We start from the raw sequence: 22131 nt of genomic DNA on the forward strand, positions 1-22131 counted from the left end.
TATGTCGGATCTTCTGCAAGTCCTGAGCGCAGTTGCTCAGGATCTACTATGGTGGGCTTGCAATGACAATATCCTCAAGGGAGAATCCTTTTGGCAACCATGGCCGGAGATAACAGTAGTGACGGACGCCTCACTTATGGGGTGGGGAGCCCACACCAACGATCTGACAATCAGCGCTCGTCGGTCTCCATCGGAATCCACACTACACATCAACCTTTTGAAGTTGAGGGCAATCAGACTAGCGCGGAAGGCTTTCCTGCCCTCTGTACAGGTAAAGAATGTCCTGATAATGACGGACAACACGGTGGCCATGTACTACCTCAACAAGAGAGGAGGCGTAAGATCACTACCAGTGTGCAGAGAGGCAATGCAGCTCTGGTTCTGGGCAATACAAGAAGGAATCTCTGTCGGCAGTTCACCTAGACGGAGAGTAGAACATGGTGGCAAATGCTCTAAGCAGGCAGAGCACAGTGTCCCACGAGTGGGAACTAGCTCAGGAAGTCCTTCTGCAGATCTTTGCCCTTTGGGGAACCCCTCCAGTGGATCTATTTGCGACCGTGGTCAACCGGAATTGCGAACAGTACTGCTCAAGGGAATTTCCTCCGAGAGGAGCTCTGGGAGACACGTTTGTAGTGGATTGGAAGTTCCCACTTCTGTACGTGTTTCCTCCAGTCCCCGTGATTCCTCATGCAATCAGGAGGTTGAGAAAGTTCGGAAAAACCATGTTTCTAATTGCCCCGGATTGGGCCAGGAGGCCGTGGTACCTGGACCTTCTGCACATGTCCATCTGCCCTCGAATACGCCTTCCACAAAGAGAGGATCTTCTCTCGCAAGAGGAAGGTCGGGTACCCCATCCAGAGGTCAAAACACTCAACCTTCAAGCATGGTTTCTGAGAGGTTGAAATACAAGGATTGGGATCTTCTGGATGACGTAATGGAGATTTTGCTTTCGGCCAGAAGGCCAGCAACAAAATCCTTGTACCGGTGTTGTTGGAACAAGTTCAGGAACTGGTGCAAAGATAAGGATGTGGACCCTTTCAATGTGGCACCCCAATGGTGCTTTCTTTCCTATTGCATCTAGCCAATCTGGGGTTCCAGATTGGGACAGTTAAAGGATATCTAGCTGCGCTGTCCATTTTCAAGCGCTCCTCGGAAGAAAAGTTTCTTACTTCAAAATACCATTAATAATTCAATTCCTGAAAGGGCTTACTAATGTGTACCCTCCAAACCCTTTCATGTCCCAATTTGGGATTTAAGTTTCTAACTTGTATACCTTTGGAGCCTCTGCACTCCTGTCCCTTGAGGCTTCTAACATTAAAAATTGTCCTTCTTGTGGCCTTAACATCAGCCCGCAGGGTTAGTGAACTACAGGCTCTCTCATGTAAACCCCCATATACTACTTTTTACACGGACAAAGTGGTTCTTAAAGTAAAACCCTCTTTCTTACCAAAAGTAGATTCTGACTTCCACTTGTCACAAAAAATCATATTACCAACATTCTATCCTCCTCCTCATTTGGGCAAAGAAGACGAGAGATTGCATAAACTGGGCCCTAAAAGGGCTCTCAGTTTTTACATTTCAAGAATGTCACAATTGCGTCAGGATGACCAACTTTTTGTAGGTTATACGGGCCAGAAATTTGGATTAGCGGTGACAAAACAGACTATATCCCGCTGGATCATTCTGGCTATAATTGAATGCTACAGATTGGCGGGAAAGGACCCACCGGATGGGCTTTGAGCCCATTCCACAAGGGGAATGGCTACTTCTGCGGCTCTGAAGAGGGGAGTCCCTGCAGCAGATATTTGTTCAGCTGCAACATGGGCATCAATGCATACCTTCATCAAGCATTATTGCTTAGATGCCCCTTCTTCCAGTGAAGGCTTATTTGCCAAGGCAGTACTTCATTCCATCCATGAGAAAAATAATTAGTACTCCCACCTCCAAAATTACCACTGCTATGGGAGTCTATCATAAGATGAGGAATACATGGGAGGACCCAATCCATTCGAAGAACAAGTTATTTACCAACTGTAACATTCTTTTGACTGGATGTTCCTCCCACATATTCCTCATCACCCCTCCCATCTTACCCCGCAGTACAGTTTACGTTAATTACACTTCCCTCTCACGAAGGGTCTATCAGTCATGAGGCACACCTGGGTATTCCTCGAATATTTCCTCTCAAAACAGAACTGAAGCCAACGGGCGCAGCGCAACTCATTTATACTGATGGTGATGTCGACCCGGTACGGAGCCCGTCGAAGGACATCGACGCCACCACCTCCTGCACACCGCCCTCTGCCAAGAAACATTTTTTCCGAAGCAGCGAAGCTGGCAGGATACGAATATCATAGCTGTCACAATGCCCGCTCCCGGGGAGCCGGCTCAGGCCCTGCGTCTCCGAAAGCGGACATCAAGTCCCCGGGGAAGGTCCCAGCAACCCCTTATTAGGGGCCCTTTGGACAGCGTCCTGGCGCCTATGGCGCCAGGCTCATAGAAAACGTCAGTCCTGGCGCCATAGGCGCCAGGCTCATTATGAAAGTGTTTGGGTGCACTTACCTGATGCAGACCATGCTGCAGAACCCCGGCCTCCTTGAGGCCTGAAATGAACTACTTTACCTGTGGGACTCATTTACCACCCGGGCGTGGTCGGGGAAGGATACATACCTGATTGGAGGAAGGACACATTCTAGGAACTTCTTCCAAGGCTATTTAAACCACACCCGATCAGCCACACGTGCTTCGCGTTGTTCTGCATCTAGCAGCTGGACGCTCACCGTGTCTGCTCCTGCATCCTGACTTCTGCCACGCCTGCCAGCATCCTGAATCACCTGCAAAGGAAGGGAACAAGAGAACAGAAGAAGGAAAAGGCCTTACCTGCTAAATCTGCATCCCGGAGACATTTCGCCGACGATCCTGAAAAGGAAGACATTTATTTTTAAAAGCACATCGCATCGCATCGATCGCTGCAGCGCCTCATTCTACTCACCTTACAGGGCGCTTCCATGTTCTGCAGCGACCATCCGGATCCGCAGTCGCGCCCCAGCGCCTAGGAGAAAAAGACAATAACGAAGGTGATAGAAAGAAGGGAAAAGGGAAGCTAAATCTCCATGTTAAGACTTACCTGCTGGGTCATTCCCTTTTCATTTCGGGTCCGCGCCGCATCCAGGCATTTTCGGACCCCGGCCCCTAAGGGGAAAAAGACATCAGCGTTAATGAGCGAATGAAAAGACATTACCAAGACGCTCATTAAAGACTTACCTGATTTCCACAAGGATTTCACCTCTCATCTCGGGTCGGTGCCTGTTCCCCGGCATTCTGTACCCCGGCACCTATGGGGAAAAAGACACTAGCATTAGAACATTAATGCATGGACACAAGGGGAACCACTTATCAAAAACTTACCTGGAAGCCAAGCAAGTTTGGTTCTCACCCATCCGAAAATCCAGTGAAGTAACTGGATACCAACGCGCCCCTGCATCAGAAGCAGGATGGAGAGCTCGTCCTTCCAGACCCTAAGGTGAGACGCTACGGGGAAGCACAGAAGGGTTTTGAGGAGGGTGAGAGGGGTAAGTGGGAGGCCGATTGCATTACCCCGCAGACAGTTAACCCCCTATTTTCACCTACAGAAGGATACTTCTGCGAGTCAGACAAGCCAGATTTGGGGCCCGGTCCAGTCCGTCTTCCGACCCCTGCGCATCACCTTAGACGAGGTCACAACAGTGCGAACCAGGCCAGCGCCTCCGTGGGAGTCAGGTGAGCGTTACAATAAGATGAGGAATACGTGGGAGGAACATCCAGTCGAAAGAACGTTACAGTTGGTAAGTAACTTGTTCATTTATTATATTTACACCAGAATCACTTAAATACTTCAGACTTTTATATTAGAAGACTTAGGAATACTTGAAACTCCACTTCAAGGGGCACTTTCATTTTTGTGTTTGTTTGCGGTTACATTTGTAGCAACATTAAAAAGGGAAAAGACAATGTTATTGTATTATCAGTTATTGCGCACTCATGCAGTTTTCAACAGTTTGTATGTTAGTACATTTACTCTGCAAACACATATAGTAAAGTCACTTAAAGGGAGGAAAATGGTTAGTTAGTGCAGCATGAGCTTAGTTCAAGGTTCTCGAGACGGTTTCTTCACCTATTAAGTCTTTTAAGTCCAGAAACACAAACCTAGCTAAAGGCAGTTCGTAGAGGGCTTGAAGTCTTGACAATCAGCGAATAATGAAGAGTGCCTGTGGATTTCTTCCAGTGTCTAGCGTTAATGAAGCAGCAAGTTAACTAACAAAGGAGACTTAAAACGGACTCGAAAAGGGGACACAAGCAGCAACTTGGGTCAGAGGTAAGGCAGAGTTGCCCTGGGCACCTGTATGTGCACTCTAACGCTCTGGAATCAGGTAAGCAATATCTTTGTCCCCACACTACCTTATGTTAGAGGAAAATGTTTGTACTGGTTGCTCTGCAATGTTGCAGCTCTGGAGCCCAACCTCTGGATTCCTTGGTCTGGTGACTGAGGACAGGACAATGGACGGGATCATTCCCCAGCAGTCTGAAGGGAAAAACTGTTGCACGACTTTCAGAAACTTCTTGGTTCACTCTGTGATTTTGGTGCCTTTTCTGCAGCACCAACAAAGGACACGGATTTCCCGGTCAATCTCATTTGCTTCCTACAGTCCCACACTCTGGCGAGGGGGTCTTGGCGAGTTGGATCGGATCTCTGGCGTGTCCTTATGGGTTCAGCAACGATTTGGACAGATTCACCCTTTCCATGACTATGCACTCGAATGGGCAGTAGGTCTCCTGGTATTGGGTGTTTTGCAGCTCTGGAAGCTCCTAGCACCTCGGGAGATGGCTTGTTTCAAAGTTAGTCTTGGGACTGGTTGTTCCTGCCAGTCAAAGGGATGGAGTTGTCCTCTTCGGAGTTCCTCTGCCACACAGAAAACAGAGCCACGACAGCAGTGGTCGCTGCTTCAATGTTGAAAACGGTCTGCAGGCATCTCTGGTCACCTTCTTTGGTAACTTCAATTTCCAGTGGTCAACTTGCTTTTCACTCTAGAAGCCTCCCCTTTTATACAGTTCCAGCAAACACTCCTCTGCAATCTCTCTCAGCATTTTACAAAAAGGGGCATTTGGCTGTCCAATCAGGACAGCCAGCCCCCTGTAGGAGGTCGACCTATTCAGGCACTCTGGCAGACAAAGACCGGGGGTGGAAGACTCCTCTCCTACTTTCTGCCTGCCTGCCCATAGCGTACTGGATCCTGCCAAAGGCAAAACGCACACACTTGCCTCCCACCTCCCAGAATGGTAGAAGAAGGGCTAACAAAGAACAAACACGCTAGTAATGGCGTAAAAAGAAGGGAGGCCCCACGTTGGTACTTGAGTGCTCCTTTTATACACTACCAAGGCTATGGACATAGCCTGCGGTACATAAAATACACAATAGTTGGTAGAACACGTCCACTGCCACCAGCCTTAACTAAGTGATTGTCTATGTGACTAAAATGTCGCAGGAGCAGAGAGAAGGGGGATACAGAAACATCCTCTTAATGGAGGTCCCTAAGGGTCCCCAGCAACACTGTCCATTAGGAGCTGTGTGCTGCAGTAGTAAAACACAGATGCCTTTAAGAGCTATGGAGCAGACAGACTCCATAGTACAGGTAGAATACAAAGAATCGAGTTCCAAAAGACAGAGCCCACAAGAATGAATGAGAGGAAAAAGGAAACACTCATTTAGGATTGAAAGAAAAAGGGCCATAAGACAAGCAAAAGGTTCTGGGGGTCTCAATAGGATAGGGGATGAAGCATAAAAATGATAAATCTCCCTAACAAGAGGCTGTCGGTCTCGCTAGGGATGTAGGAAAAACTGGTGGAGTTGGGACATAAGGCACGTATGGGAATATGCACGACCAAATCCCTCATAAGGATGGCTTTTTGGTGGGTGTGTATGGACCGGTTTAATGAGGCACAGATCAAGGAGTGTGGGTAATGTAAGAACAGTGACAAGGTGTTTCAGACAAGAATACCCCCCATGTTGATACCACAGGCATTCAGGAGTCCATGGGGTACCATTGCCATGGATTTGTTAGGGCCGATGAATTTTTGAGGTGCCAAAGACTACTCGGGGTTATGGATTTGCTCCCTAAGTGGCCAGAGGTAGGAGTGATCACAGATATTGCATCCAAAAATATGATCAGGTTTCTAGAAGGTATATTTTGGAGGTAAGCTTGGCCATCTGTTTTGATCAGTGACAATGGTCTGCAGTTCGTGTCCAGGGAATTTCAAGGATGGGTGGAGGACAGACGATGTTGGCACTATACCATACAGAGTAATGGATGTGTTGAGTGTTTTAATAGGACGCTTATGGATGGAATTAGTTTGCCAGTATAGGTTGGTAGAGATTGGCAGAAGGAATTATTGTGGAGAGTGTTTCAATACAGGAGTACACCTCATCCTGTCAGTGGTATAGCACTGTTCGAGCTAAGGAGAGGTCGCAAACCTAACACCAGGTTGGTGCCAGGTTGGATGGGACACTCCAAAATGGTGGATGTTGTTATGACAGGATGAGGATAATTGGTGACGCATCCAAGAGGCGCTATGATGTTAAGCATAGATGCAAGTTGTTAAGTGTGAGGAGAGATGATGGCGTCAAAATCAATCTTCCCAGATGGAGCAAAACAGATTGCAAATGTTCTGGTGTAAAGACTCTGGGTGAAATATGGGAATGCAGGGCAGTTGGAGGGAGGCGAAATATGGAAGAAGGAGCAGGTTGTAAAAGAAATCATTGACAGCTCCCTTGCAACATCAGCGTCGGCATCCACCTTGTTTATTTTACACCCATTACATTGTGAAGATTTGGTATATTTCTTAGGTACCCTCCTTACCTTCGTCCCAGTCATGTTTGATTTGAAGGGAAGGATGTGTGTTATAGTGTCCATAGTTTCCCTGTTTCGTGAATGGAACTTTTGCAGTAGGCCATGACATCACAGAACCTTATGATGTGTGTGAATGTTATGATTGGAAGAGAGTGTCCGTTACAAGCTCATCAAGGTGAGGAAGGCTGCAGCCCAGAAGTTGTGAACTAAATAAATGAATACTGTTCACTTACCTGAAGCGTGTTGGACTTCAATATAAAGTCCTTCAAGGGATCTTCGCCTTTTGGCGAACCACTCAAGTAGATCTGTCTGCATCCAGTATCAACAATAGATGCAACCTGTTCTGCTCTGGGGAATTTCTGCAGAGAGGAGATCTGGGGGAAGCGTTTGTGGTGGACTGGGCTTTTCCACTCCTGTCCCCTCCAGTCCCTGGGAGGTAGAGGAAGTTCAGGAAGACCATGGTCCTGATTGCTCTGCATTTGGCCAGGACGACATGATATCCAGCTCTTCTAGACATATCCATCTGCCCTCCAATTCATCTTTGCCAGAGTGCGGACCTCCTTTTGCAAGAGGGAGGCTGTCTTCTTCATCGAAAAGTCAAGACTCTGAACCTTCACACTTGGTTTCTGAGAGGTTGAGCTATAAAGGCTGGAATCTCAGGAAGACGCTATAGAGGTGTTGCTTTCAGCTAGAAGGCCAGCAACAAAAGCTCTATTCCTCTGCCATTGGAGCACATTTTGCAGCTGATGTAGAGCTAAACATATTGATCTTTTCATTTGTGACACTCCCGCTGTATTGTCTTTTTTTGTTATACCTGGCCCATCAAGGGCTGCAGGTGTCTACTCTGCCATGGTTATCTGTCAGCGCTATCTGTTTTCAAGCGCATGCTAAAACAAGGCTCTTAATTTAAAATTCCCATTGTTGTTCGGTTCCTCAAGGGAGTAACAAATATCTTCCTTCCGGTCCCTTTCATTGTTCCGGCTTGGGATATTAATTTGCTCTTGAATTTCTTGATGGAGCTTCATTTGACCCTCTCCAATCTGTTTCCGCTTAGAATGTTGACTCTAAATCTATTTTTCTAGAGGCTGTCACTTCGAGTGAGTTCAAACCTCCTTTCACCATTTATTCCAAGAAGACCATTGTTCTGAGGGTTTGTCCCTCCTTTCTTCCTAAGGTGGTGTCGGAATTTCACCTAACACAGAACATAGTTTTGCCTGCTTTTTACCCACCTCCTCACCCTTCCAAGGATGAAGCGAGATTACACTGATTCGATCCCAACGACCCACGTTTTGTTGGTTATAGGTTAGTACAGCCTGTGACCAAACTGACTTGGTTGCAGAGGATTATTCTGTGTATTAAAGAATGTTTTTCCCTGGCTGGTAAGCATGTTTGGAATAATTTAAGGGCACATTCTACCAGGAGGGTGGTAACCACTTCAGCTCTACAAAGAGGTGTACCAGTGCAGGAGATTTGTAATGATGCAACCTGGTCTTCGTGACACACCTTTTCAAAACATGACTGCCTAGATTCTTTGTTGGAACAGGAAGCTAGATTTGGAACAGCTCTTCTTCACAGCATAAATCAATAACAAAATTAATTAGTCCCACCTCCATTTAGAAACTGCTATGAGAGTCCATCAAATGTGAGGAATCCGTGGGGGGACACAATCCATTAGAAGAACAAATTACTTAGCCCTGGTAACGTTCTTTCTGCTGGATATTCTTCCCACAGATTCGTCATCTCCCTCCCCAATCTGGGCATAGGAATCCTATCTGGAGCCCCCTTGATGATTGGGATTTGTAGCTGTACCTTTTCTTGGCAGGTTACGTACTTTAAAAATCATGAGAATTGGGCCACTGACTTTAGTACTCACTGAATTGAGCCAGTAAATCCTTATGGGAAAACTTTGAATTGCTTGTAAAACTAGCTGCAAAGTAACCTAAAACTACAAATCGCAGTATATAGCACTAAGTATTGCCAAGAAGACGGAAGTGACGGGTCTGATGACTACCCCCTTATCTGCTCTTAATTCGACAAGGAAACTGTTCTTTGAAAAGGAAAGGATGTGCACAAAGAACAACCATGGGCCGTGTTTAACGAGTTGTTCACCTGATTTCCCCCATCGTAGGGCCCCTGGTGTTTTCCTGCTGTATGCGCCCTACCTATTGTATCACTCCTTCCCCTTTTGTCCTCTGCTTATGTTGTGTGGTTGCTGTCTGTAGTGTTGGTCTCAATAGAAATGCCCAGCTGGGGGTTGCATAAACCCAACAGGACGACATGGGTGATTTACCTGATCCCCAGACCTAGAACTGGTTATATTCCCGTTATGATTTCAGGACATTCTGTTCTGTTTTAAAGCCTTAAAGGAATATGATTTTGGACTACTTTCCCTGCTCCTCCTTGTATCGATTCTTTGAATCCTGGTGTATTTCCTTCTGTGTTTTTAATATTTTGTTTTAGAAAAATAGGTTCTTGGGGTTGTGCTGCTGTATGCAGCCCCAGCAATGAAGTACAGTTGTTTAATGCCTGTGGCTGGTAGCCAGGTCGTATGTCGCCAAATGACAGAAAGACGCTCTTGTATTCGTTTGTTGCCTATGATGGTAATGGTGGTGTTCTGTTTGCTCTGGCAGGTTTGGGCGTAAGCGGACCTTGGCGGGATTCCTGTGCATAGGAGGTGTGGCCTGTCTCATAGTGATGGCTCTTCCAGAAAAGAAAGGTACTTTTATCTTTTTAAATGCAGTTTTTTTTTTAATGGCTTTTAGTTCACAATTCTTTTGTTGTGGTTCTTTTTGCTGACTTGTCTAGTGCACTAAACGTTTTACTGTCTTTCAAGTTTCCTAGACTTTCTTTTTGCTGTTGCTTTCCACAGAGACCTGCTGCAGTTAGAATTTCTTTTTGATGTACTACCCTTAGCAGACTGTCTGACTTCCTTGGCTGGGGTGCACCCAGTGCAGAGTCGGCACGTAGACCGAGAACTTGTGTCTTCTGGTTCTTTCCTTCCTGCAGCTTTCCTTATTCTGGTGGATGGTATGCCTCTAGAGATGCTGAGTTTCTCAGCTTGGGGACATCAGGTATTGGTGATGCAGCAGGATTTGACGATAAGTTCGATGAAGGTCTGGGTATTGTGGTCAGATCTGCAGAGTCCTTTGAGTCGTGCTGCAGCATGCAGGACACGTCTCGGGGAAACCAGCATAGTCACAGGAAGGCCTTCCAAAAGGACATTGCCAGCATCCTGTTGGGAGAGGACCATGGCTTGGACAGCAGATTCCCTTCCCAGTCTTCCAGCCAACATCCCTTGCTGGGACGTTCATGCCGGCAAACTGTGGGTGCTTCCTGAATCTTCTTGGAAATGGATACTCTTCATACCTGAAGTGGGAGTGTTTGCTGCCTGGAGGGAACAGTGGCTGAAGCTTCTCTGCATACCTTTATTGCTGCTGCGCGGGATATCGAGATGCCCACCTCTGCACCGGCTCCTAATTGTTGGATGGTTCTTGCTACCTGTCCTGAGTCCCTTGTTCTCAACAGAGCTACCTGTGACATGCCTTAAGGAGCCACCCCTGTGCTGCTTCGCTGCAGCTGTCGTGCACTCCTCTTTGTGGGTTTCCTAACTCTGGCTTTCAATGTAGTTTTTCATGGTCCTGCCAAATCCCAAGGCTCTGCTTGTAGAACTGGAGTCACAAACCTGCAAGACCCAATCTAAACGCCAAAAATGACCCCTGCACCTGTGACTCTTTAGCCACCTCCACTGCTTTCTTCAGCCTTGGTTGCCTGCTTCGGTCATTTGACCCTCATATCATTTTGCCCCTTCATCAGGGTCCCCTGCTTATATTACTGCTCTGCAAGCATCTGTTCCTCTGGTACTCAAACCTGCGCCTTCACTGTCTACTGCTGGGGTCCTCAAGACTCCCCATCTCGAGGATTGCTGCTACCTTAGCTCATTTGACCTGCAAGTGATATATACCTATGTTTTCATCATAACGACGAGCAACCAGTTACCTTTGTCCCATTGGTGTCTATAGACACTATTCTAAAACACCCTAAAAGTACATTAAGGTATTTATGCACATGTAAACCTTCAATGTGTGTTTGTTCCCATGGTGGTCCATTGGCTTTTTAAATACTCATTTGTTTTTTTATAATTGCCTCCTGTTTTGTATACATTTCTTCATGGAAAATCTCTGCGTTTCACTCTTTCAAGCCCTTGCAAAGCTGAAAATGTACTAGCTTAGTGCTTCTCCTTCCTACTGATTTTAAACGCGAGTTAGGTCTATTGTAGACACCTTATAGCTGTTATTCAGGATAATCTCTTGTATAAAGTACTTCGCTTTTATACATATTGCTCAACACATGACTATATAAGCAAATGTATATGTATATATTGCTGAGGCTTGTGGAATCTGCTTAGATTCACGTGCTGTGCATAGGCCGACATCTAGTGGAAGCTGCAGAGTATTACAGTTGCTGTTTTTTGAAATTCGAAAAGGGACGTCGACAGGGCATGCCAGTAATACTATCCCTAGTGTGACATCCACTGTACCCATGATCCTTCACGCGTCGAGGTGCCTCAGATATTTTTTTTCCGCCATCGTAGACGGATGCTATTTCGCGGAATTCTCCTTTCAGTTTATCGCCATTGATGTATACCAATTATTGATAGTTTTTCTTACTATCCTTTATAACCAGTATCGCTGACTATCGAGATCAGACAGCGGTGAAGATATGACTGTCGAAGACTCCCGTCGACTGATCCGTCCGGCCTTCGGAGGCCGATTCGGCCCACACAGTAGGGAGAGAGGGGGGAGGACATTTAAGAATATATATGCCCCTTTTCATATATTACACTCGCCTAGCTGCTGTGTCATTCCGTTATGGATAGGACCCCTTTTTAATTGTGCCCTGAATGCAACAAAAAGTTCCCTTGGCTCGACCAGCACCATGTGTGCAACCTTTGTCTCCCTCGGGACCATGTCGAGGGGATCTGTCGAGCGTGTAAGCTCTTTAAACCCAAGACGATGAAGGACCGCAAAACCAAACGCTGGGCCCACCACTCCTTGCAGGATGATGCCACCATGAATGTGAAGGGAACTTTCAGCGACGGCAGCAACGCCGCGGTATCCCTCGACGAAAGCGACCGGGAGACTCCGGTTTCCCAAGCCCAGGCCCCGACCCCATCAGACAGGCCGGCGGCCTTGCTACGGGGATGACACCTGGCAAGGGGACGACACCTAGCAGCAAGGGCACTCTCACAACCCCTTCCAATTAACACACAACCCACGACCGAGACTCCCATTGCACCATGTCTAGGGAGAAGTCCGTTGAATCCCTGTCCTCTGGGCACTCCAGATCGAGATCAACACATGACAGGCCCCAACTGCGAAAGACAGAACAGACATCATGAGCAAAACAATTCCCGAACGTCGTACATCAGGTGACGAGACTTCGTAACAGCCCTTAGCCGAGATTCAACGTTCTTCGTCGGAGACGGTAAAAAACCCTATTCAGGCGGGACTAGCCCATTTGATAAAAAAGCACATCCCAGAGGGCCTAGTCCGAGGAAGAGAGTCCAAAAAGAAGTCTTCTAAGACCCCTCAGGGAAAGGTCCCAGGAGGGTAGGCCCCCTCACAAGAGTAAGGACCCACAGGCACAGGATTCCTTATCTTCTGCCCTAAAGAAAAAGGCCCAGCCTTCATCTCCAGTCCCATCCACTCCACAAGATCAGGGACTTCCTATTGACCCTATGTCCAGTCCTAGCTCTACCCAATGGTCATGTGAAGATATTGCAAGGGTCTTGAGGAGGATGACCTTCATGGCAACCTTTTATGAAAAAGACCCTAATTATTTCACCAGTTTCCAATCCACCCCTCCTACAACAGCAGCCTCTAGTTCTCAGATACCTGAACCCCCTTCTAAAAGGTCTCGCCCCGATACCGTAGTGCAAGACCCCCAGGTCATTGACCTTTATGACCCGGACACTGACAACGGGGACCTCTTTGCATATCAAGAGGCAGCAGACCCTTATTATGGGGAAGATGATGATGATGAGGTTGACCCAGATCCAGACATATATATCATGGAGTCTCCAGTCAATCAGGATCCTCCTGTGGCAGATTCGCCCATTGATGGCCAGCCACTTTTAAATGACGTGCTTGTCAAGGCAGCTGAACATTTCCAGATAGCAACGTAGGAAACTCAGCAGGACAAAGATTTTGTTGATGATATTTTGGGAGACAAGAAGGCTGTCACTCAGTTCATCCCCCTCCTGCGGTCTGTTCAGCGAAAGATATAACCCTTGCTGGAAACACCTAATCAGACATGGGCGGTTAACCCCATGCATAGAAAAGCTTTTCAGACCTGCTGCATCAGACCCCCTATACATCAGGGGACAACTCAAGTCTGATTCTCTCGTGGTGAACACTACCAGGAAGAGAGCTGGTACAGCCCTAGCCTCCTCTGAGGCACCTCCGGACAAGGAGAGTAAGAGGCTGTATACAATGGGGAGGAAAGTGGCCTCTTCCAGGGCCTTTAAGGCCAGAGTAGCTAATAACTCCACCCTTTTAGCTAGATATAACTGTCATAAATGGGATGAGGTCTCAGCTTTGCAATCATCAGCCCCAAAATCCCTCAAAACACAATTGTCCTTTGTGGCTTCGGAAGGCAGGGCAGTTTCAAGCTGCTTGTTAAAAACTAATCTTGATGCCACAGACAACACCGGCAGAATCCTAGCAGAGGGAACTATTATTAAGCGTCACGCTTGGTTACGCCAATCCAGCTTCAAGCAGGAGACTCAAGCCACTCTGCTCAATATACCCATTGAGCCCAACGTAATTTTTGGTAAGGCCGTTGAGGATGCCTTGAAGACTGCAAAAGAAGAGTATAATATACTGAAGTCATTGGGCCAGCTGACCAACAAACCCACTGTCCAGAGGGGGTGACAGTAACTTACATCGCTCACGTGGACAACATTCCCAGAGGGTCCGAGCTATAATCAAAATCAGGGAACATCCTGGGGGAATAATCAAGGCCAGGCCTCTAAAAGTTAACAGATGGGTCTATGCAGATCCCGCGGTCGGGGAAGGGGCTCCTCTTCTAGAGGTGGTACCGCACCTCCGAAACAGTGACTGCCCGCTTCAGGTGCCCTCCCATGCCTCTCCAGTCGAAGGGGGCATTTCCAACTTCACTCACGCATGGGAGGGAATCGCCTCAGACAAATGGGTGCTGCCCACCGTAGAGGGCTGATATTGTACAGAGCTCCTAGAGTGACCCCAGAACCATCACCCCACACCAGAAAACCCACTCCAAGGAAGACCAACGCATCCTCCTCAAGGAAATCGGCACGCTGTTCCAAAAGGACACCATAGAAATCGTCCCGGCCAATCAGGTAAACAAGGTTATTCAACCTCCTTCCTTGTGCCAACGAAAGACCTAACACTGCGCCCAGTATTAGATGAAACACAATGGGTCTTAGTTAAGACCTATTGCGGTTGGATTTGCATTCCTACCGTGAATGGGAATACATGTTATCACACTATCACGGTCAAAGGAAACATTATTCTGCTGAACATATCATATATATGTATTCTCGGTGCATCATATACACAACAGCAACACTTTTCTAGTCAGCGGGTCAGCCCTAGCATCTGGTATATCAGCACTTATTGATAAAGAATAGAAATAGACCTGTTTATTCAACCATAGTATAAAAATAATGATGTAAATCTGAATATAAAAATCAGTCCCAAGTTTTAGCAACAACTTAAAAAATTGGCATTTTACATTAGATAATGCCCAATACTAGATTTTTCTAGAGCTCTGTGTGCACGGCAATGTATAAATCTTTATTGACCAAAGCTGTGCCAGCTGCTAGAAGGATCTAATAACTTGTATGGATGTAACACAACACATTTGTATAAGGTATCCTAACTATAAGGTCCTTTTGAAACACAGGAACATCTCTGAGAGAGACATAATACATTGTTTAGAAACTTTTGAGTCACATGTATGCTTCTTTATATTGTATATTGCTCTTGAATTCATTTTTAGGCATCATGTTTTGAACTAGAAGGTAAAGTTCTGTAGAGCATTTGCACAAAACACAGATAGTTTACCCAACCATACCAATCACTAGACAATGGCCCACTTTAGTATGTCCCAATAGCTGTAATTGACACTATTCCCATACATACGATTGGGCATTGACAGCATTGCCTGCACGGCCCTCGAGGCTGTGGTTGCAGATTATGTACATGCACTGCATTTTGGGGTCACTCATGCGTACTGAGTGACAAAACGCATTTTCTTCCGTTCCGTGGAAGATTAATATTGGGCATTATCTAATGTAAAATGTCCATTTTTTAAGTTGTGGCTAAAACTTGGGACTGATTTTTATATTCAGATTTACATCATTATTTTTATACTATGGTTGAATAAAAATTTCTATTCTTTATCAATAAGTGCTGATATACCAGATGCTAGGGCTGACCCGCTGACTAGAAAGTGTTGCTGTTCTGTGTATATGATGCACCGAGAATACATATATATGATCTGTTCAGCAGAATGTCTCCTTTGACCGTGATAGTGTGATAACCCAGTATTAGATGTACACCCTTCAAACAAAGTTACGCATGACTACGCTACAAGAGATAGCAAATCAGCACTACCAATTCAAAGCGCTGCCCTTCGGAATAGCATCTGCTCAAAGGGTATTCACAAAGGTACTGGCGGTGGTGTCAGCTACCTGCGCAGGGAGGCAATTCCAGTGTACCTTACCTGGACGACTGGCTGATTACAGGGGAGACTCCCCTAATTTGCAGGCAAAACATTCAAAGAACTATCAACATTCTCTTTCATTTGGGCTTCTCCATAAACGAGAAAAAATCAAGTCTAGTTCCGAACACAACCAAACAGTTCCTAGGAACTTTAATAGAGACCTTCAGGCATTCCAGATGCAACTAGCGAACCAGTTAGTGCAAGTCCTCACCGGCAGCACTACAGCAATGTTTTACATCAACAAACGGGGGCACACGTTCTCCAAATCTGTCCAGGCTTGCACAACAAATTTAGAGATGGGCTCTCAAACGGAAAATATTCCTATCGTCACAGCACGTTCCAGGGGAACTCAACTCTCGGCAGACTCACCGAGCAGAGATACCCTACCAGAGGAACACGAATGGCGACTACACACAGGGGTCGTAGAGCACCTCTTCTCTAAATGCGGTTTCCCCACAATAGACTTGTTGGCTACAAGCGAAAACAGTCAATGCCCAGAATTCATGTCCAGGTTCCCCCACCCAGGTCCAAGGAGAACAAACGCCCTATGGATGAACTGGTCAGGGAAATTTGCTAATGCTTTCCACTCCGCCCCCCCTGACTCCTCTCATGAAGAAGGTGGTGAACAAAGGAACAAGTGACGCTCATCCTAGTTGCTCCTGTGTGGGCAAGACAGCTTTGGTATCCACATCTGCGCAGACTGGCGATGCGCGATCCCATCAAGCTCCCGTACCTGAGCAAGCTACTCACTCAGCATGGGGGACTAACGGTGCACCCACAGCCTCACTCACTGAACTTGGCAGCATGGCTCCTGAAGTCAGAGTTCGGACATCTTAACCTGCCACAGAGATGTTTGGATATCCTCAAGGAGGCAAGAAAACCAAACACTAGACACTGTTATTTCGACAAGTGGAGAAGATTTGTAATTTGGTGCGAGTCTTTTCCAAAAATGCCATCTCCAGATGGATAGTCTGATGTATACAACTGTGATATTAATTATCAAACAAAACACTGCCATTCACACCTAGAGCTCACTCCACAAGTAGCATAGGGCCACTCTGGCTTTCATTGCAAATGTCCCTCTACACAGCTACATGGAGCTCAATACACACTCAACATTACTGCATTGACTCATTCCAACACAGATACACAGGTGGGACAAGTGGTTCTAAGACATCTGTTCGCCCATAAACCTTCTCACATCCCACCACCTTCTCCTAACACTGCTTGCTAATCTTTGCACAGTATGTGATCTTAGCAGACTCCACAAGACTCAGAACGGATACATTACTCAACGTGATCATATTTCTGATGCTTGTATCTGCTTAGATTCACATGCGCCCACCCTTCATCCCCTCGGAGAGAAGGCGAATTAATGCTTATGAGCTTGTCTAATACGCATCTGCTTGGATACAACGGTACTCGCGCTACACTTCATGCTAATGCATGTCAGAAAAATAACAATCTGAGGGACCTCGACGCGTGAAGGATCATGGGTACAGTGGACGTCGCACTAGGGATCGCATTACTGGCACGCCCTGTTGACGTCCCTTTTCGAATTTCAAAAACAAAAACTGTAATACTCTGCAGCTTCCACTAGATGTCGGCCTATGCACAGCATGTGAATCTAAGCAGATACAAGTATCAGAAATAAGATTATGGTGAGTAACATGATATTAATATTTACTATCATTATTTAATTTACTTGTTACCACAACTCGATGCCTCATCAACACTCAACAGTCTTCAGTGATTGACTACACATCTGTCGACGGCTTGCGGATCCAACTCCTGGTCAGCCCTTGCGGTGTACATCAGGCTTTGGTCCTCTCAGTAGGAAGAGTGTGGGGGTGAACATATTCTTGTATATCTAGAGAAGGACTCTTCTTTTTCATTTTTTTTACACCCCTTACCAATCTGCCTTTATTAATAGTCATGGAAAATACTCCCTTTAAATTCTGCCTAAGTGCAACCATTCATTTCTGTGAAAGGACACACATTCTGTGTGCAATCGTTGTCCTCCACGATACCGTTTGGAAACACGTTGTGCAGCTTGTAAACTTTTTCCCCCCAAAAACACTAAAAGATAGATGGACAGAGCATTGGGCAGCCTACACCATGCAGGCTGAGGCCTCTTCTGATTACCCTGCTGGCGTGGAGGAGTCTGAGGACAAACAAGGCAGCGTCAGTGTCTTTAGGGACGCCACAGACACAATATTGGAGTTTGTAAACTCCCTTGCGCTCTTCTCCAGCTCCAGATGGCATGCGTCGAGCATTGCTATGGAGACACCCCTGGCGACAGGAGCGGACACTCACATAAGCAGGGGCACTTAATCTCGCAGGTCAAACACATGCATGCCCTTAGCTGCTAAAAGGTAGGCCCGCAGAACACAAACCTATGGTTGCATTAACCCAGACGGCACGAGAACAGTTTTCTGCATCTCCATCAAAGCTTTCGACAGAGGACCCTGTATCTAGAATGCCGCTGAGTACATTAGGTTTGGCTTCAAAATCCTCGATGCCTTCATCTTTGCAGACAGAGGCGCATAAAGAAAAGTCTAAACATGCATCTGATTCACACAAACACACACTCTGAAACAACCGTTCAGGCAGACAGACTCGGTTTCCCAGACACACTCACCTAAACAGTCGTCAAACCAGTTGGTGTCTCTTTCCAAAGCGCATATGCCAAGACAAACGGATACTGTTCCAAAAACACCACATTACACCAGGGCTTCTTACCCTTTAGCTGAAGCTTTTCATAAAAATAACCCAGAGGAGATTGTTTTTCCATCACATGTCGCAGTTGAAGACGTTTCATCGACAAAAAGAGTGTTTTGAGTCCACAATGGTCAAAGTCTGCTTGTTTGTTAATTCTTTAGAAAAACACCAGATAAAACAGAAGTATATTTCACAGGAGCAGGTGAACCACAATTAAAACAGGGAGAGCGTGTACCTAGAATAGATCAGGTAACACGTCAAACCATAATTAATATTAATCGGGATCAGGGCATCTTTATTGGTGATGATCATCAAGGTACAGTTTGTGATGATTTCACCATCCTGATTACACCAGGCATCCAAGATGAAGCCATAGCTAATTCTCCTATTGATGATCAACTCCTTTGTAATGATCTTTTAAAGAAGGCAGCTGATCATTTTTAAAATTGAAACCCATGAATCTGAGAATGACACCAATTTGTTGATCACATCCTTAATGAGAAAAAGTTAGTGGGCCCCTATGTTCCTCTTTTACAGTCTGTTTAAAAACGTATCCCTTTCCACGCCATCTCTCATGACTCCAGTTGATCTGTGTGTAGAGAAGCGGTTTAAGCCAGCTCCACCTGACGCCTTGTATGTCAGAGGTCATTTAACACCAAACACTCTGGTAGTAACCACAACCCACAGAAGAGCAGCCCCTCCTTTGGCTACTGCAGAGGCTCCTCCAGATAAGGAGAGCAAGAAGATATATAGGCTGGGCAAAAATAGAGCTTCTTCTGTTGCCTTTCAAGCTGGAATTGCCAATAATACCACTTTAATGGTAAGTGACAATAGAGCCCAATGGAACCTAGATGAAGAACCAGACCAAGTGCCAGAGCCACTAAAGACCTATATTTCTAAAACTGGTGCCTGAGAGTAAACGGGTGGCAAACTGCATTATAAACATTTCATGAGACGCAGCTGACACCGCTGGCAGAATTGTTGGTAACTGCACTCATGGCTCAAACACCGGTTTCAAGCCTGAGACTCTGGCAACTTTCAGTATGCTTGTTGAGAACCAAGTTCTCTTTGGTAAAGCAGTAGACGGTGCACTTAAGGCGGCCAAGAAAGAACATGAAATAACACTTGGCCAAATCTCTAATAAAGCCTTTGTGCAACGGGACACTTTCAATATCAGGTGCACTTTTCATATACAAGGGTTCTCAAAAGGCATCCCAAATTCCATACACTCCAGGTGCATCATCCACTTCCTGGTATACAAGACAATCGCAACTCTGATCATTTCAGTCCTCCGGGCAAAGATCCTTCCGAAGGGGATGTGGTTGGGGCAGAGGCTAAGCTGCTAAAGGTTGGCCGCTCCCTCCAAACAATGACGAGCACATCCAGGTTGCCTCCTATGTCCCCCAGTAGGGGGGCGCATTTCACAATGCACCTACGCATGTGAGGGAATCGCTACAAACAGGTCGGTGCCATCAACCGTAGCAGAGGGTTGCTCATGGTTCTGGAGATACTGCGTGATCATCCACCCAGATCAAGGTACATTTCCATGGAACATCAGGGCATACTCTATGCAGAGATCCAGTCAACTACTTGCAAAGGGAACAGTAGTGCTCATCCCTTTTTAAAAGAGGTAAACAAGGATATCTATTCTGTGTACTTCCTTGTGCCAAGGAAAGACTTATCCAGACACCCATGCTAGACCCTAAGACCTTCCAACACTTATTTCAAGCCTCAGAGGTTCAGGATGTCAACCTTGCAAGAAGTCATCCCACGTTTGAAAAAAGGGAATTACATGGCAACATTGGACACGAAAGATGCTTATTTTCATATTTCAATGTTGATGGCTCACTTGAAAGTACCTATGTTTCAAGGTTGGGTCCACATACTACCAAATCAAGGTGCTTCCATTCAATATAACCTCAGCTCCTCGAGTTTTCAAAATGTTGTAGCTTTTGTGGCGGCCCACTTACGCAGGCAATCTATTCCAGTGTACCGTTATCTCGAACACTGGCAAATAATATGCGAGACGGCACAAAAGTGTAAACAAAACGCAATCAACCTTCGGTTTCAGTTGGGGTTTTCAATGAACAAGGAAAAGTAAAGTGTTGCACCCAGTTGGATCAAACAGTTCTTAGGCGCAATGATTTGAACAGAAGATGCTCAAGTCTTCCCCTCCAACAAGAGGGTACAAAACATCGTAACTCAAATTCCTTGTTATGTAGCCGGTCATCAGTTGACTATTCGATAGGTCATGCATCCTTCTTGGAATGATGGCTTCCTGCATCTTTTTAGTGCCACACGCAAGGTTCCACATGCGTCTGATACAATAGTGGCTGGCAAAGCAATGGTCTCGAGCGATCATCACTGGGACGATCTTGTGGTTGTTTCGTCAGCTTTAGTGAAAGCACTGCCCTAGTGGACAAGTGTGAACCTCTTAAAAGTCAACCACTTAAACAGATGCATCCCTTTCAGGGTGGGGAACACATCTCCACCACACAGCACACGGTATGTGGACCCAATCAATGTCAAAGAAGCATATTAACCTTCTAGAATTGCTAGCAGTTTTCAAGGCATTACACACATTAGCCTATGTGTGTTTTGCATTGACTAGCCTAGAAGTGTCCTGCGCCTACAATTGCATTTAGCCTAGGTGTGTTTTGCATTGATTAGCCTAGATGTGCCCTGCGCCTACAATTGCATTTAGCCTAGGTGTGTTTTGCATTGACTAGCCTAGAAGTGCCCTGCGCCTACAATTGCATTTAGCCTAGGTGTGTTTTGCATTGACTAGCCTAGATGTGCCCTGCGCCTACAATTGCATTTAGCCTAGGTGTGTATTGCATTGACTAGCCTAGATGTGATCTAACTACAACTAGCATCTGCTAGGTATATCACAGAAGTCCCGCCTCCCTTCATCTACACTGAATTAACACTTAGATGTTTGTCAGGCTATGCTGGGGTCATACTATGACCTCTGCCTACTTGGCTAAACTATCCCAGACGGCACTACATAACTGTGCCATCATAACCATTATGGCCACTGCCATCATAACAAACCCCCCTCAGGATATTAACCTGATACTTAGGTCTCGATTCTCCCCTATCTATGAACCTTAGAAAAACTTCCCTAACGACGCCAATAATCTAACTATTTCCCGGTATAAGAACTTCTCCTCCACACTAACGCAAACTACCAATACCACTGACCAAACGCCCCCCAAAAAATACACTTCCCGAGATACCCTCTCTCACAAAACCTCGCCAACTGCCAACCTTGACAGTACCTTAATGCTAACAGGGTCCCTCATTAACTCTAGATCAGTGGTAGCCCATGCTACCGAAATCACAGACATCTTAAACAATGACAATTTCGATTTACTGGCCATAACTGAGACTTGGATACACAAGGCCGCAGGACCAACTCTATGTTAGAAGTACCTAATAACTACCAAATCATTAGAGTGGACCGGCCTAATGCCAGAGGTGGTGACCTAGCCATCATCTTCAAAAGAACCTACCCTATTAGACTTGCCACCTCAGCTCCCTTCACATCCTGTGAAGTACTCTCCGCCAAATTGCCCCTCTACAACAACCGTACTCTAACTATCCACTTGATATATAGACCCCCTGGGCCTCTAGGCACCTTCGAATACGACCTAACCAGTCTTCTAGCCGACAACACTAAAGATCACTCTCAAACACTACTGTTGGGGGATTTCAATCTAGGCTTTTATGATACTGACAACAAACATGCTGAATCTAT

The 22131-nt window shown here is 46.1% G+C and overlaps 1 protein-coding gene across 2 annotated transcripts in view; it reads left to right on the forward strand.

Annotated features, from left to right (window-relative positions):
* Window positions 1-22131, forward strand: part of SLC22A15 (solute carrier family 22 member 15) — a 398229-nt gene that overhangs the window by 323353 nt on the left and 52745 nt on the right. For both annotated transcript variants that reach the window (XM_069635638.1, XM_069635639.1), the window contains exon 8: window positions 9515-9600. In XM_069635638.1, the coding sequence (XP_069491739.1) occupies window positions 9515-9600 (86 nt within the window). The remainder of the gene's footprint in view (window positions 1-9514; window positions 9601-22131) is intronic.

The sequence above is a fragment of the Ambystoma mexicanum genome, chromosome 7p (assembly GCF_040938575.1).
Source record: "Ambystoma mexicanum isolate Mex_15411 chromosome 7p, UKY_AmexF1_1, whole genome shotgun sequence".
In the NCBI taxonomy this organism is placed as follows: Eukaryota; Metazoa; Chordata; class Amphibia; order Caudata; family Ambystomatidae; genus Ambystoma; species Ambystoma mexicanum.